This window comes from Cynocephalus volans, chromosome 10 (assembly GCF_027409185.1).
Source record: "Cynocephalus volans isolate mCynVol1 chromosome 10, mCynVol1.pri, whole genome shotgun sequence".
In the NCBI taxonomy this organism is placed as follows: Eukaryota; Metazoa; Chordata; class Mammalia; order Dermoptera; family Cynocephalidae; genus Cynocephalus; species Cynocephalus volans.
Window position 1 is genome coordinate 132,412,288 of NC_084469.1, and position 17,058 is coordinate 132,429,345.

General features: G+C 36.5%; 1 protein-coding gene across 2 annotated transcripts in view; it reads right to left on the reverse strand.

The window, feature by feature from the left end:
- The window catches only part of LRRC36 (leucine rich repeat containing 36), a 55,389-nt gene that overhangs the window by 22,724 nt on the left and 15,607 nt on the right, over positions 1 to 17,058 (reverse strand). The window contains exons 2-6 of one of the 2 annotated variants that reach the window (XM_063111934.1): positions 16,038 to 16,165; positions 13,043 to 13,235; positions 12,142 to 12,238; positions 9,547 to 9,635; positions 1,219 to 1,346 (exon numbers count right to left, since the gene is read on the reverse strand). In XM_063111934.1, the coding sequence (XP_062968004.1) occupies positions 1,219 to 1,346; positions 9,547 to 9,635; positions 12,142 to 12,238; positions 13,043 to 13,235; positions 16,038 to 16,165 (635 nt within the window). Of the gene's footprint in view, positions 1 to 1,218; positions 1,347 to 9,546; positions 9,636 to 12,141; positions 12,267 to 13,042; positions 13,236 to 16,037; positions 16,166 to 17,058 lie in introns of those variants that run through there. The other variant, XM_063111935.1, reaches the window with a different exon arrangement.

The window sequence follows — 17,058 nt, forward strand, 5'->3', positions numbered from 1 at the left end:
TTAATAGGCTGAAAATTAGTCTGAGGCATAACTAGACAAGGACTGAAGCAAAATGGAAAGCCATCTAGGGTTTCCTTTTTTTAAAATTATCTTAAAGTATTTAGAATCTTTTTGGTAGTCATTTAAGTCTCAATTTCTTAAACTAAAAAGATAGAAAGCAAGCTATTCAATTTTCCTTTTTCTTTCAATTCAAGAAGTAATTTCAGATAAGTATTTTGTTTCTTTTTTAATCTGACAAGTGCTATTTAACTTTAACTGTAAATTAGAGTATCCTTTGTCTTCATTTCCTTAAATCAATACTAAGATTTTTAAAAATGGCAACTGAGATAGTTTCTAAGTCACCCAAGTACAATCTCCAAAAACAAAGGAAACAACTAAATGTTAATATGTCTTTTTAAAAGATGAAGGTATTATATACTCAAACAAAAAAAAAATTCTACTAAGTTTTTACTAGTACAATCTTGATTATTCAAATTGTGAATAATCAGAGCCTTTGCTTCTTTTCTTTCTCCTGGCTATTTTCTACAATTTCATTGCTCATTAATTTATCAAAAGAAAAGGAAGACAAAGGGAGAAGCTGACTATAAAGTAGTCAGTTCTGCTCCTGGTATCATATTCATTCACACAAATAAGTCTTATACAATGGTTGCATCCTTTTTCCCACCAATTTTTTCACTAAAAACTTATTTTAAGTTCTCCCTCATCTTGCATGATCTCTACCTTTCCATTGCCCGTAACATTTATGCAATAATTTTACCCCTTAACTTTTCTTTTTTTCTGCTACACTGAAGAGGAAGCTTTGGGAAAGCCAGCCCTGAAATGTAAAATTCAGTAATTACAAGGTAGAGGTAGAAAATGTGAGCAGCAAGGCAACAGGAGATGGAGACACTGGGTAGAGAGCAGAAATTTGAAAACCAACCCAAAACTTTAACAGTTGCATTCCTGTTTGGGGACCAAAATACCTGGCATAAAATATGCTAAAGTTATATGTATAAATATATGGTATTTGATAACAGGTTAGAGGGGAAGAGGGGAAGGAGAGATTGAAATTAATGGAGAAGGTACTCTGCATCCAGTCCTGCCCTTTCCTTTCAGAGGGTCTAAAAAGGCTTCATCAAACAAATCCTCTTAGGCTTTCATAAATAATTGAGAGTTCACTGAATTATTACTATTAATCATTGGCTAGTCAACAGATCAGCAGGAGAATTAATACATTACCTGAGTCCCCAGTGGGAAAGTGTCTAATTTCTGACCTGGTGTACAACTGTCCTGTGTTGCAGAAGTACTCATTAGGGAATCCTTTATTTCTCGGTTGGGGAAGGGAATAAAAAGTCCTTTGTTTGACTCTGTGTTAAAAGAAAGGCATACAAGAAATCAATGACCAGACTTCAAAGGCAGCATGTCTTATGGAAAGATACTAGAGAGGAAGTCACAAGATTGAGAGCTAGTTCTGGTGCCACCACTTGGAAATCATGTGAACTTAGGCAAATCACTTAACCTCTCTAAATCTCTCACTTCATTTGTAAAAGAGTAATGATAAACCTAAACTGCCTCTTAGGATTTAGGTGAGGCTAAAACAAGATAATGGATATGAAAAGGCTTCATAAATTGTGAAGTATTCAATAGAAATTGAGAGGAAGGCAAATATTTTGTACATTTCCTAAGTGAATAAATAATGAATTTTGACACCAAAATCAACGATCTTCAGCTACAGGGGGTGATGCTGGGAATAGACTCTTGGCATTACACATGTCCTGGGCACTAATCAGCAGTCTGCACATTCACCATTGCAAATCAGCCTCTTTCTGCCCTGATTTGTTCATTTGTAAAAAAGAAAAACTAATCAGAACCAATTTCATAGAGAAGAATGCTAAATCCTTAGGTCTCCCAGTATTTTTTGCCTATGATTTTTGAGAAACAACTTCAAAAATAAAAAAACTGTTATCAAGAACAGTTAGGGGGCTGGCCTGTGGCTCACTCGGGAGAGTGCGGTGCTGATAACACCAAGGCCACGGGTTCGGATCCCATATAGGGATGGCCGGTTAGCTCACTGGGTGAGTGTGGTGCTGACAACACGAAGTCAAGGGTTAAGATCCCCTTACCGGTCATCTTTAAAAAAAAAAAAAAAAAGAACAGTTAGGATTTCTATTAGATTGTCACTCTTGTACAAAAGTTTTTGTACATTCTCGATCCATATACTTATTAATTGTAGAATTCTGGGATTTGGGGTCTTCTGGGGCTCTTGGATGAAAATAAGAGTTTTACTTTTGTTTGGGGATTGTTTTGTTTCTAGCAGGATTGTGTAAGAATTAAGACAGTTTCAAAAACTTGGACCTTCATCAAACAATGTGCTCTTGTTGTTTTCATCTACTGGTTCTGGCAACAGGAAGCTACTACAAGCCAGTGCAACTGAGAACACAGAGTGAATAAAGCCAGCCTCTTGAGAACCAGCCCATCTCTCCATTTGGGGCTCTAAGAAGCTTCCTACTTCTGAGTTGCTTTCTGGGACTAAAATGTCCAACTTAAACAAGATGCTCTTCTACCATTGGACTTGATAGAACTACTTTTCTCAAAGTGATATAAGCTCTCAAACTTTATGTTCTCTGGTTCCCACTGCAGTAGTACTAAAGAAAAAACAAGGTGAAGCAGAAATTGCTGGTTGCAACTTGATCTTCATAGAACCTTTGTTAGTAAGCTGTGACTTTAGGTTAAGGTCTCCTCTGACCCTTCTCCTGCAGAAGACTTTGCAAGTGTCCAAGACCCTGCTACCTCCTGCTTTTTCTCTTATAGCACCTACAGGAGAAATCTGGAATCTGGAAGTACTCTTTTCCAGATTCACAGGTTCTTTTTCTTTCTAGTTACTTTTTGGTTTAAGCAAATCCCCCACAGTCTGAACTCTTTGCTGAGTGCTATTACACCTTCTGGGTTTCAGCTGTCACCAAAATCTGGATGTCCTTAAATTTAAATCTCTTAACTCTGATCTCTCTTTTTGATGTCCAGATCTAAATTTTCCTAACAGCCCCAAAGAATGTCCCACAGACAACTAAAAAGTTAGTATTTTCTAAACCAAATATTATCTTCACTTTCAGGCATCCTTCTGCTGGTGCCTCTTCTAATCTTGATATTGACATTATTTACCCAATCACTAAAGATAGAAACCTGTTCTTTGACTAACTCATCTGAAATCTCAATCAATTACCAAGTTCTATAGAATCACTTTTTTTTTTGGTGGGAGGGAGGAGCTTTATTTTAATTGAGATAAAATTCACATATCATATAGTTCACCCTTTTACAGTGTACAGTTCAGTGATTCTTAGTGTATTTCACAAAGTTGTCCAGCCATCATCACTATCTAATTCCAGAACATTTCATCACCCCAAAAAGAAACCCCACAGCTGTCACTCTCAATTCTCCACCACCCTGCCATTCCCTGGCAACCACGGATATAGTTTCTGCCTCTGTGGACTTGCCTATTCTGGATATTTCATATAAATGAAATCATGCAATAAATGGCCTTTTCTGTCTGGCTTCTTTCACTTACCATGGTGTTTTGAAGATACATGTTATAGCATGTATCAACACTTCATTCCTTTTTATAACTGAATAATATTCCTTACATGAATATACCATATTTTGTTTATCCATTCATTATTCAATAGACTTTTTGGCTATTATGACTATCATGGATAACATTGCTTTCATTCCTGTACAAGTTTTTGTGTGAATGCAGGTTTCCATTTCTCTTGGGTACATACCTAGGAGAGGAATTGCTGGGTAAAATGGTAACTCTTATTTAAATGTTTGAGGAACTTCCAAACTGTTTTTCCAGAGCAGCTGTACAATTTAACTTTCTCACCAGCAATATATGAGGGCTCCAATTTATCCACATCCTTGCCATCACTTATTACTTGTCTTTTATTCTAGTCATCCTAGTGGGTGTGAAGTGGTATCTCACTGAGGCTTTCATTTGCATCTCCCTGAGGGCTAGTGATGTTGAACATCTTTGATGTGCTTGTTGGCCATTTTCTTATCTTCTTTGGAGAAATGTCTATTCAAATCCTTTGCCCACATTTTAATTGAGTTGTTTGTGTTTTTGTTATTGAGTTGTAAGAGTTCTTTATATAAATGGATAATGGACCTTTGTCATATAAACGATTTGCAAATATTTTCTCCTATTCTGAGATTGTCTTTCTACTTTCTTGATAGTGCCCTGTGAAGCACAGAAGTTTTTAATTTTTATGAAGTCCAGTTTATCTTTCATTTCTTTGGCTCCTTGTGTTTTTGGTGTCATGTCCAAGATATAGGATCACTCTTGAAAAAGAAAAACTGATTCCTTCCCCTGCTACCATTATGACTAAATATGTCATATACCACAATCAGGAAAAATCCAGAAAAAGAAGCAATTTTCATTCTGAGATAAATTTTTTCTTGTCTTATATTTGTTTATTTTCTTCTTTTTTTTCAGATATAAAATACACCTAGCCCTAAATTCTAAAAGCAAATGTAATTATCACATTGTTGTCCAGCTCAACTTTTTATACCCACATAACCAATGTGATGGGACCATAATTTAATGTCTTTTTATCATTGAAAATTGTTTTATATCTGTAATGACAGAGGAATGAATTTATAATGCTGATACAGGGACAAAGAACTAATAGTTGGTTACTCCAACTATGAGTAATCACAGCTGGATGAGGCTGTACTTCAGTGCACAGGAAGTTGAGATGAAGATGCACTGTCCAGATATCTATATTATTTAAGTGACTATTTTGAGAGGTCCCTGCTATTCCAAGCTGACCTTTATCCAACTAAAACTCCATCATGACTAAACCGAGAGAAGACATAGATCAACAGGTTGAAATGAGGTGGATTTCAATGAGTTATAAAAAAGGCCTTGACATATCTGCCAGACACGGAAATGAGCCACTGAGGGTGACAGTGGTGAATTTTTCTTTGCTATTTTAAAACAAGATATTAATTAGATCACTATAGTTTATGTGTGAATCTATTTAAAGGCATAAATAATTGGCCAAAAGAGTGAGCAAGTTCCCTTTCAACTCACAGAGTCTATGTGTGCTATATACATATAGCTACAAGATAAATGTAAATTATCTTTAGTAAGGCATTCACTGCTCTCCCTAATCTGACCTTCTGCCCAACCCAAACCTCCCAACCAAACCACACCACCACTTAGCTTCTTCCTGACCTGCATGCTCATTACCACTTTTACACAGCTATTCACACAAATTTCACCAACCAAAATGTGTCGCTCCTCCTTTTCAGGCCATCCCAGTGCTCTACAGCTTAAGGTCTGATGGCTTCGTCTCCACATCTGCCACAAAACCTTTCCCCACTGCCCTGAGAACACTCTGAGTTTCTATAGCATTTCACCATCCACATTAGAGTTTCTCAAGCTGTTCTACTAAACTCTGAAGATACAAATCCAGTTTGGGAAACTGCAATTTAAGAAACTAAACTCAGTACATTAAAAAAAAAAAAAAAAGCATTTTATTTTTTCTTTAAAAGATGACCAGTAAGAGGATCTTTTATTTTTTTTTCAAAAAAAGATGACCGGTAAGGGGATCTTAACCCTTGACTTGGTGTTGTCAGCACCACACTCTCCCAAGTGAGCCACAGGCCAGACCCTTAATAAAAGAATTTTTTTAAAGATTATATTGGAAGACAATTTGGCAGTTCCTTACAGAGCTTAACATACTCTTACATATGATCAGCAATTGTGTTCTTTGATAATTACTTAAATGAGTTGAAAATTTATGTCCACACAAAGACCTGCATGCAGATGTTTATAGCAGCTTTTTCATAAATGCCAAAACTTGGAAGCAACTAAGATGTCCTTAGGTAGGTGAGTGGATAAACAAACTGCTGTATATCCAGACAATGATATATTATTTAGCACTAAGAAGAAATAAGCTATCAAGCCATGAAAAGACATGAAGGAAACATAAATGCATATTGCTAAGTCAAAGAAGCCAATCTGAAAAGTCTACATGCTGTATAATTCCAACTGTATGGCATTCTGGAAAAGGCAAAACTATGGAGACTGTAAAAAGATGAGTGTTTTCCAGGGGTTAGGGAAGAGAGAGAGATGAACAGGTAAGCACAGAATTCTTAGGGCAGTGAAACTATTCTGCATGATAATAAAATGGTGGCTACATGTCGTCATACATTTATCAAATGTACGTGAATATACATACAAATATACAACACCAAAAGTGAACCCTAATGTAAATTATGGACTTCGGGTGATAATGATGATCGTAACAGATGTACCAATGTGGTGTGTGATATTGATAGTGAAGGAAGCTATGCATGTGTGGAGGCAGGGGTACATGGGGACTGTACCCTCTGCTCAGTTTTGCTGTGAGTATAAAACTGCTCTAAAAAATAATGTCTTTAATTTTTAAAGCAGATTATCACTGTAAAAGCTTTTTTGCTTTTATATCTTTTCAATATTTTTCGTAACTGCCATCAAACAAAAACACAAAATTAGAGTCTTGAACTGCCTGAGGGCCTCTGAAAGGTATCCCTGGACTAGGGGTCCACAGCCCTGAGTTTGAGGACTACTGATCCGTATCATTCATTTGACATTTTCATATACACTTCCTGGAGTTGTTACTTAGCTCTTTCATGTTCATCTAGTTTTTTCTAATGTTGCTGTAGTGCTTCAGGGAATGTTTGCCACTTCTATTTCCAGAGCACATGTACCAGAAGATAAGTTATGTAAGTTTACAATAAGAGAAAAAATCTTTTTGGTTGAGGTTGAGGAATCAAAAAAATTTCACTAAAATGGATGGACTTTGATCTGGGTCACAAAGAAAGGGTAGGATTTAAAGCATTCCAAGCAGAGGGACAGCATTAGTTTAGGGGCAGAGGACGGAGAAAGGAAGGACTATTTAGGGAGGAGGGAGTGGTCTGGTTTGACTGGAGTATTGGACATTGTAGTTGAGAAATAGGAGATAAGGTTTCAGGTTAGACTGAAGAGATAAATTGTGCACAGAGTTTAGGGGAGCCTTGTATGCCAGATGAAAGAGTTTAGACTTAATTTAATAGGTAAGTGGGGGCCATGGAAGTTTCTGAGCACGGAAGTATAATTAATGATCACAGCTGTGTTTTGAGAGAATTAATCTGGCAGAAAGTAGAAAATGAATTGAAGGAGGAAGAGACTGGAATGCAGCATCATGTAATGGTTAAGAGGAATCTAACAATATATGGACCAGAGTTTGCATCCCAACTCTGTCACCTACTGTATAACTAGGGCAAGTCGTTTTACTTCTTTGGGTCTCAGTTCCCTCACCTGTAAAACCACCTGCAAAATTGTTATGAGGATTAAATGAGATAACGGACAGTGCTTGGCCTGGAGTTTACACTCAGTAAATGATAGCTACTAAGCATGCCTGTTAAGAGACTATTAAAAAAATGGAAAGGAGGGCTCACCAATCATGGATCATACTACAGGGTATGAACATTCAGCTGTGCTTTAGAGGAGCAGCAGCATCAAACCCCAATATGATTCTGATCCAGGGTAATGGGAAAGTTATGATAACACTTATGAAACCCTAGGAGCTGTTTAGGGTTGGGGGAAAGCAATTCATTTGTTTGTTTATTTGTTTGGGGGGAGTTTTGGAAAAATGTGTAGCTTGAGGAGCTGGAAAGTTATTCAGTGGTGATTCCAAGTGTATATTACTAGCTGGTCAGCAGAAATGGGGGATGCAGATTGTGAAAGCTAGACCAACATATTTAAGATATAAGGAAAAATATAAAATAAGTATAAATAAAGAATAAACTTATTTATTTATAAATAAAGCCATGGAAATAGATGAGGTTAATAAGGGCAAAGAGTAGAGAAAGAATAGGAGAGCCTGAAAACATAGTCTAGGTATGCTTGCATTGGGGGTATGGGAAGAGAGAGAAATCTTTGAAAGAGTCAAAGATTATGTGGTTAGGAGAATAGGAGGAGGATCGAAGATAGTGGAGGTTCTCTGCCCATTCAAAATGATCAGCAGGAAAGCACTGTTTTGAACAACTGAGCTAGTGGGAGCTGTTTTCCAGAAAGTTTTCTCCTAGCCTGTGGCATAACTGTTAACATGACATAACTACTTTATCGTATTGGATTACCAACAGTGCTTACTGGCAACGCTCTCCAGGGATCCAGCACAAACACAATTTTCAGTGGAAAACAAAACACTTTAACATGTCAAAGTAATGAAATAAATTTTATATTAAAAAAAAATCCAGGCAACAGCTGGAGCTTCGAAGAACCTTTAGATACAGGCCCTCTGTCTAGTAAAGCAGCTGGTTCTCAGTAGAGATTTTGCACTTTAAAACATTTTAACTCATGGAGTGAATCTTTGTGTATGCTAATGATGTAAAACGACATAAATGACGTCTAATTCAGCTCATACAAAAAGAGGCAGTCATATTATGTTTCGATCTTATCTTTTTCTGTCTGGAAATGTATATATAAATGCTTGTAACTAATAAAAGGACTAGGCTGTATACCAAGGAAGGCTGTATACCGAAGTATTAACTGGGATTCTCTTTAGGGGATGAGCTTGTAAGTGATTAAAATGTGCTACATGCTGTTCAGTAACTTCTAAAATTATTACAATAAAATTGCATCAATTTTGAAATATAAAAAGTGCTATCTAAAATGAAATAAAGCAACTAATACTCCCATCACTGATGTTCAATTTCCAAGAAAGGAAAGTTACAATCACACCTTACTATGGCTTATTCTACCATGAAATACTGTGAAAATGACTTGTCAATACATCGCCATATGGATAGATAAGAAGACAGGAAAATAAAATAAAATAAAAATAAAGTTATTGCTGGGATTTTAGAAACTGATTTTTAGAGTTTGTTTATAATTCAGTAGATCCTTCAAAGGGACAGAGGCCTTGAGACAGAAGAAAGTTTTCTCAAGTTAAAGGTCATCAGATTTATCTGATATGAGTATCCCAGGCTAACACAAAAGGTAAAATGGATGCAATTTCTCAGGTGGAAAGCTTTCTCCTAGTCTGTGGCATGACCATTAATGGGACTTAACCACTTTAATCATATTGAATTCTCAACACTGCTTACAGGAATATATCACAAACACAGGAGATTCTGCAGCTGCAAAGGTTCTTCGTGTGGGAGCCCAGGAAGCCCAGGGTGTGAGCTGCATGGATGCAGATGAGTTCTGAGTCTTTGACTAATGAAAGCAATCACCTTAGCAATGCCCAGGGGTCAGTGGGGATGAGCAATATAATTTTCAGGGTGCTCTAATGACTTAAAGTGATGTAAATGAAATTGAATTCTCTGAGTACAGCTTGTGATTTGATGGATTCTGGGTTAGGCCTGCTCAACAAGTTCCTTCCGGCAGTGAGAGGAAGGAAGAAAAATGCAGCCAGTGAATCTTGTGCTTGCTTCAAATCTGTTCTTTCTAAACTATTTTATCTTTATCCTACTCAAGAGTGGCTATTACAAATGAGACAACTGATGTTTTAATCATTTTATGATCACAGAAAGAAAACTTACCCGTTTCAATCCTTGTGTCAACATCAGCACTGACTTTTGATACAGAGCTCTCGTCTGTCACACAGTTTTTCATTGTCTTCTCCCTAGAGCTGCCACATAGAATAACTTATTTAAAACACAGAAGAAGCCTTCTGAGATCACCAGTAAATGCTGTTTAGAAAACATTAGCTCATAGTGATCAGATTTTTAAAAAATGCTCTATAACATATTAACTGTGTTTTACAAATATTTCAGTTAAAGCCATAAGTTTTAAGTCATAATATTCATAACTAAGAATGATAAGAGAGAAAGACACTGTATAGTTCAGGCTTTAAAGTGTGAAAGCCAGAAAATTCAAAACTTACTCTGTTTTTCTGATACAAATTTACATCTAAATGATTGAGGGAGTAAGATATTTTCTTTTGAATTAAATCAGTGACAGTCAGGATACAGAACAGAAAGTTCTGCTGCCAAGAATTATAGTGGGGATAACTATAGCCATTAGTTAGAAAAACAGACAAGAAAGGCAGGTGTTTGCAGTTGATTGAGGTAAGTACCTTGGGAAGTACAGTAAGTACAAGAAGCCTAGACTATGTGCCAGGCTATTTACTCTCCCCATTTCTTTAAATCATAAAACCCTCCTGTTACCTATTATCTCTGCTTTCTTGGTGGGGGAACCAGGACTCAGAAAGGCTTTTTTTTTTTCTTTTCAGAGAGGCTTTAAAAAAAAAAAATCTTAGGGCCAGCCCGTGGCTCACTTGGGAGAGTGTGGTGCTGATAACCCCAAAGCCACAGGTTCGGATCCCTATATAGGGATGGCCGTTAGCTCACTTGGGAGAGTGGTGCTGACAACACCAAATCAAGGGTTAAGATCCCCTTACTGGTCATCTTTAGAAAAAAAAAAAAAACCCAACAACTTCACCCAAGGTTGTACAGTTTGTAAGATATTAATGTTAATACTGGGCACTCGAGTAACATTTTACCTCTGGTTTTGCAATTACTATATGGTAACCAAACAAATAAATGATGGTATTAGTTATTTGCCTTACTAGAAAGTTTATCCAGCTATACATTAATTTATTTCTTTATTTCTATAGTAAACAGGGTACCCCAATGCATTTAAAATAGGAATTAATTCACAAAATAAATGTACAAATAAATTTTTAGAAACATTCAATTTCTGTCTACAGCAGGGTGAATTTTATTTTATGTAAATTAACCTCAGTAAACTGGATTTTTAAAAATAAGGAAATAAAAAAATAGGAAAGTAAGGATGTTCTTTGAGGGCCACACAATAAAACATATAATGGATCAGAGCAGAGATAAGCAAAGTCACTGGAAAAGAGAAGGCTCTCAGGCTTACAGGCATTGATTTCATTCATTCATCATTTAACAAATTATTTCTTAGCACCTTCTGTGTTGCAGGCACTGTTCTAGGCACTAGGAATACTGCAATAAACAAGACCAACGACAAGGTCCTTGTTCTCATGGAGCTTATGTTCTGAGGGCGTGAAGGGGAGGCAATGAACAAATAAACAAATAAGCAAAGACTTATTCTGGAGAAGAATAGAAGAATGTTGTAGGGATATGTTCATGATGTCTTGTTAAATTAAAAATGTTAAATTAAAAATTAAAAATTTGCTTTACAGAAGCAAATTACTGTAAAATAAATATTATACACACACACACACACATATATATTTATATGCACACACACATACCTAAGACTAAAAGGATATTTACCATAATATAATTAGTATAAGATAATTATTTCTGGGTGGTAGGATTATGATTTACTTTATTCCTTGTGTTCTTTTCTGTACTTTTCAAATTCTCAACAATAAGTGTGCAATATTACTTTTGTCATCAGAAAAAAATACTAGTAGATCTATCTACATATGTCTGTAGTATACAGATGTCTGGAAGGATGTACACCAAATATCACTAGCAGTTAACTCTCAATAGCAGGATATGGAATGACTAACTTTTTTCAGTGTACTTTTCTGTATTATTTAAATTGTAATGGACTTCTAACTACTTTTCAAAAATAATAAAGCTAATTTTTTTAAAAAGCTTGGGTTTGGGAATACAAAATATGGTACCTTCTTTTGACAGGATTTTAATAACAAGAAATAAAAAAATACCATTCATATACTTGAGAGCCTCAAGGTCTGTTTACTTTTTGTTTTGTAGAGAAATACTTCCCTTCTCTTCAACAAATTTATCTCTAAATCATCTATCTTGCCCATGTCATTCTCCTAATTCAATAGGAAAAGACCAGGTACTGATTGATAACTCCACCAAGAAAAGATTGGTAAGCATTTATGAGGACAAGACATCTCATAGCATCCCTATCTATAAGTTGTGAATAGCAACTTTAGAAAATTTACAGTTATACCCAAAGCAGACCCGATAGTTCAAGAAATCAGGAATGTACCCACTGAGGGACAGATTCTTATCTCAGATAAGTCCCAGTGAGCTAAATGGATACTTTTATTCCTAACCTGAGAATTCTTACAACTTGTGGAAGATTTCTGCTAAAAAACAAAGTTAAGCAGAAATTCACTGTGACCTACATCCAGAACCAAACTAAACATTATTTGTAAATAATCTTACCTTTTTTCCACCTCTAAAAGAAAATTTTCACAGTTGCCCAACTGACTAAAATGCAGCTTGGCAGCTTTTCTCTCACTTTCACGGACAGTTCGGTCATCTGGAGGCAAAAACCGTGGTCTGAGCATGTTTCTTTTTTTCTTTTTTAGAGAAACCAGTAGTGGGTCAGAAAACCATATTTACAGAGGAAAAACTAAAGACCAGTCTCATCTTTGCGCATTAGAGACAGGTCAAAAAATAGTGCTATTATGTTGTCACTGGAGCAAGCAGTAACTCAGGGAGACTACAGGGATACCATAGCAACAACTGCCACCTAGGTGTAGTTACCCCTTCAGGAACATAGAGCTCGGACAACAAACAACACAGTGGCCTCATGTTGAGGCTGAAAATTACACCATTTTCTAAAAGAGTTCACTTAATTTTCCTGTAATGGCTTTCCCAGGTCCATGTGAAATCCAATTTTGTATCAATAAGAAATGTATAAACAACAATAAAATTATAAGGAAATACAGACCAGCTCTTTTGCAGGAGTATCTTCTTCCTTGCTAACTAATCTCCAAAGAAAATTGTTGTATTGGTTTTCTATTGCTAATACAGTTACAAAGTTGGGGCACCTAAAAAAATAAATCTCAGCGTGGAAATTTTGTGTTGAGGAGGAAGTGGTGGTGAAACTATCAACTGAAGAAAACTAAAGCTGGAAGTAACTGATAAAATCACAGATGTCATTCAATAAACAATAAAAGGACTTGTCATACATCCTGCCAACACAAAAGAGTTACGTAAATATTGACTAATAAACAAACATATCCTGCCAGTGCACACTCTGGGCCAACATCCACAAGGTTAAGAGGCAGCTGATTTAAAGTAACATTCTGGGGCAAGGAACAGAGGAGGAGGGTCTCACCCAGTTTCTCCAGAGTTTGTAGCGTGTACACAGCAAAGAGCCTATAATCTGTATCTTTCCTTACGACAGGATTGAGTCTCAAATCTAGTTCCTTGAGGAAGGGTAAAGGCTGTAGGCGGGACACCTCCACTAATGAAGGAATGTTGTTATAATATAAATTCAGTTCTTGGAGCGAACACAAATACTGGATGCCCTGCAAGGAAAAGACCACATTTTGAAACTGCACATTGGTAAGCACTAGGAATCTCACAGTAGAGGTGGAAATATATCTATTACTTTCCATCCATAAACATGTTACCTGAGTCTCCCATGTGAAAGGCAGGGTTGGAACTCCCATTTAGTTGCCTGAGAATAAGAACACTGCAGCCCATGGCACTGGATGTTCTATATATTAAATAATTCACATATATAATACATTTCCTCCATTACAAAATCTGACATTCAAGTATCTGCAGTCAATACTCTACTTCTGTTTCTCCCCAACCGTTCTCCCAATCCAATCCTTCCTTCCCAGTGATGGCCAGACCAAGCCACTTCAGCATTTCTCTCACCCTTGTGCCAACCACTCTCCTGACCCCAAAAGTACCTCAGTTTATAAGAGGAAGGGAGGTAGGCAAAAGAACTGGTTCTGGGGGAGAAGGACAAGTTAAAAAAAAAAGTGTGTGTGTGTGCACGTGTGGTGCGTCTTCACATCACAACGACTAGCTTATAGGATCAATGAACTTTCTGGGGAAATAAAACAGTGCTATCTCCAAGTCCTCCCCTGGGCCACTCTGGGACCCGTCTTCTTGTTTTCCTCTTCAGAGTCTCTGCCACCATGCAAACTCCCCATCCAATCAGTCAGTTCTCCTTGGTAGAGATGTTCTTCTCTGTTCAGTTCTCTTTCTGTGGATGTAGCAACCCCACCTCTCTACTTAACTGGACATTCAATCAGAACTGGGAAATTTGAGAGGAAAAGCCATAATTTTCCTCCTCTGCTGAAACCCGCTATTGAAAAGATTTATTTAATTTTCATATATTTAACTAGATAGCTGCTTTGGCCCAACACTAAATTTCTGGACAATATTTCAGAACATGTACATGTATGTGTAATCATATACTTTCAGTAGTAAAACTGCTTGCCATAAAAGGAACTTTATCACTGAGGTTTATTTCAGAAAGGTGAAATTATTTTCCACCATGTATTTGTAAAATGTTTTTAGTCACCTTTCATTTAAAATTACCATTTTCTCACTGCAGAAAATTTAGAAAACTCAAAGATATATATGAAAATTCCCAAATAGAACTCTGTTTATACTTTGATGCACTTTTCTGCTTTTTTTTCAATTCCATTAACTTCTATATTATTAAAGGGTCAGTGGTTATGAATAGTTATCAGTGCGCTTGGCCCCACTCCCAGGGCAGTACCCCATTAGGACTGTCTTTAATGTGTCTTTAATGTCTCTCAGTATGAAAAATCAAGGAAATGATTTCTATGCTCCTCTCAGTTTTCACAGTGGGCATAAATTCATGCATTCCCCAGAGTTATACTAGAAATAGTCACAAAATATTTTCCCTCTGGGAAATTAAGCAAAGTGATTCAGAGATGCTAGAGATGAATATATGCAGATAAATCATAGACACAAAAAAATGTAGAAAACTAACCTTTATTGAGTGCTTCCTATATGCCAAGCACTGTACCAGGAGTCTTATATATGTTATATTTGATTATGTGTTAATTTGATTAATCTTTACAACAGTTTTTTTTACCCAATTTACAGAAGTGGAAAGAAAGGGAGTATAAAAACAAATTATAGCAATGTTCACTTAATTTTTAATCTGAAAAGAACAAGCAAATATACATATGAAAAGAAGAGACCTGGGGCTGGTCAGTTAGCTCAGTTGGTTAGAGTGTGGTGCTGATAACACCAAGGTCCAGGGTTTGATCCCTGTACTGCCAGCTGCCAAAAATAAAAATAAAAAAGAGAGAGAGAGAGAGAGAAAGAGAGAAGCCTAAGTAACTGGGAACTAATAATTTCTGAAACTGATAGGCCAGATATGAATGGCTGCTAAAAAATGTCTAAAGACCTAGTTCAACTTGCAGTTGCTGCTTTTAGAGTCCTAATTGGAAACTTGATCTTGCTTGGGCTTCCTCTTTTAGGGATTTTAGCTAAACCCTGAGATTGGGTCTGTGTTGTTGAACAAGTATTCCCTAAGAAATGCAAAATTGGTGGAATAATCCAGGAGATTGTTAACTGATCCTGGATAGCACCTGTGAGTCTTTGTCACATTCAGTGTTGCATAGAAGGGCTTTGTAAGACAGATTTACAGCTGAGGCAAAATAGGAACATATGGAAGAAGCACCGTTTGGGTCTACCACAAAGAAAACAGAACTTCCAGCTCTGTGAGTGTGCACTTATGTTTGCAGAGTTAACTCTGCATGTGTTTGCTAATCCTCACTGCTCAAGGCTGGTCTTTTCTACTTTCCCTCTGCCCCATCATCCTTAGACCTGAAAAAATTTTTTTCTAAGACTAACATTTCCTCCTCCTAGAAAAAACCCACAGTAACAACACAGGCCAGTGTTTCTCCATGTGTGCTCTATGTATCACCATCTTCAGAGTCCCCTGGGTATGTCCTGAGCCCACCCCAGATCTACTAAATCAGACCTACACTCAGGGTAGAGACAAAGAATCTGTACTTTTACAAGTGCTCCTCATAATTATCTTATGTACCATAAAATTTTTTACTATTGCACTAGGCAGTGATAGCTTAATATATTTTTCCCTGAGTCTAAAAGAAATTCCCCCTCAATGTTTTATAATAATTTTAAATATAAAGAAAAGTTGAAAGAGTTCTATAGTAAATAATAAAATTTAGTTGGGAAGCATTTAAAAGGAAGATCCTATATTCCCCAGGCTGACATTATCTATCTCTTATTTCTTCTCATCCTAAATAAATAAATAAATAAATAAATAAATTGGGCTGACTTGACTGGTCATAGAATATAAAACTTACCTTTAGGCTAGTGATCAAATTCCTTGATAAATCTAAGGATCGAAGATTTTTAAAATTCCTGAAAGCATCACCAATAGAATTGATTTTTCCAGCATAAGATCCCTGCAATGAAAGAGACTCCACCAGTTCTGAAAAGAGATCATCAGTAGATATATTATGATCCTGCTTGGATAAACAATAGAGTCAGTGAAAGTAGGCCTTTCTTCCTCCCACATCCTAACTGTGAAAGGCCCTACATCCAACGTTCATAAGAAGATCAGTTCTTTTTAGAAGCAGCAATGTGGTCTAATATAGTTTTACCAAACCTTAGATTTATAGAGCCCTTGGGATTCTCTAATTACCCTGATAGATGTAGTAAAAATCTCCAAATGTTATCAAAACAAAATTTAAAAACAAATTCAGGGCCGGCATGTGGCTCACTGGGGAGAGTGCGGTGCTGATAACACCAAGGCCACAGGTTCGGATCCCATATAGGGATGGCCGGTTTGCTCACTGGGTGAGCATGGTGCTGACAACACCAAGTCAAGGGTTAAGATCCCCTTACCGGTCATCTTAAAAAAAAAAACAAACAAACAAAAAACAAATTCAGCAACCCTACTGCTAAGATTTAGCCCTATAGAAAATAATCACAAAATTTTGCCAGGATATATAATATATATAGCATAAGGATGTCAATCTCAGAAAAGTTTTAAGATAGTAAAGTTTTAAGATAGTAAAGAAAAAAGAAAGAAAAAGGAAACTGTCAAAGGGTCCATCAGCAGAAGAGTAGAACTAGACAGCTTAAATAGCAGTACATTAATAAAAAGGACAATGCACTAGATCTATGACCTTGTACAAGTCATTTCACCTCTCAGTGTAAAATGAGGGTAGTAACAGTACTTAATTCACAGTGTTGTAAGGACTAAATTAACACACATGCAAAACTTAGAACAGTGCCTGGCACATGGTGATGATATTAGCAAACATGACTTTTTAGTGTTACATAATGAAATTTGTCAATATTGGAAGATCTACATAACTT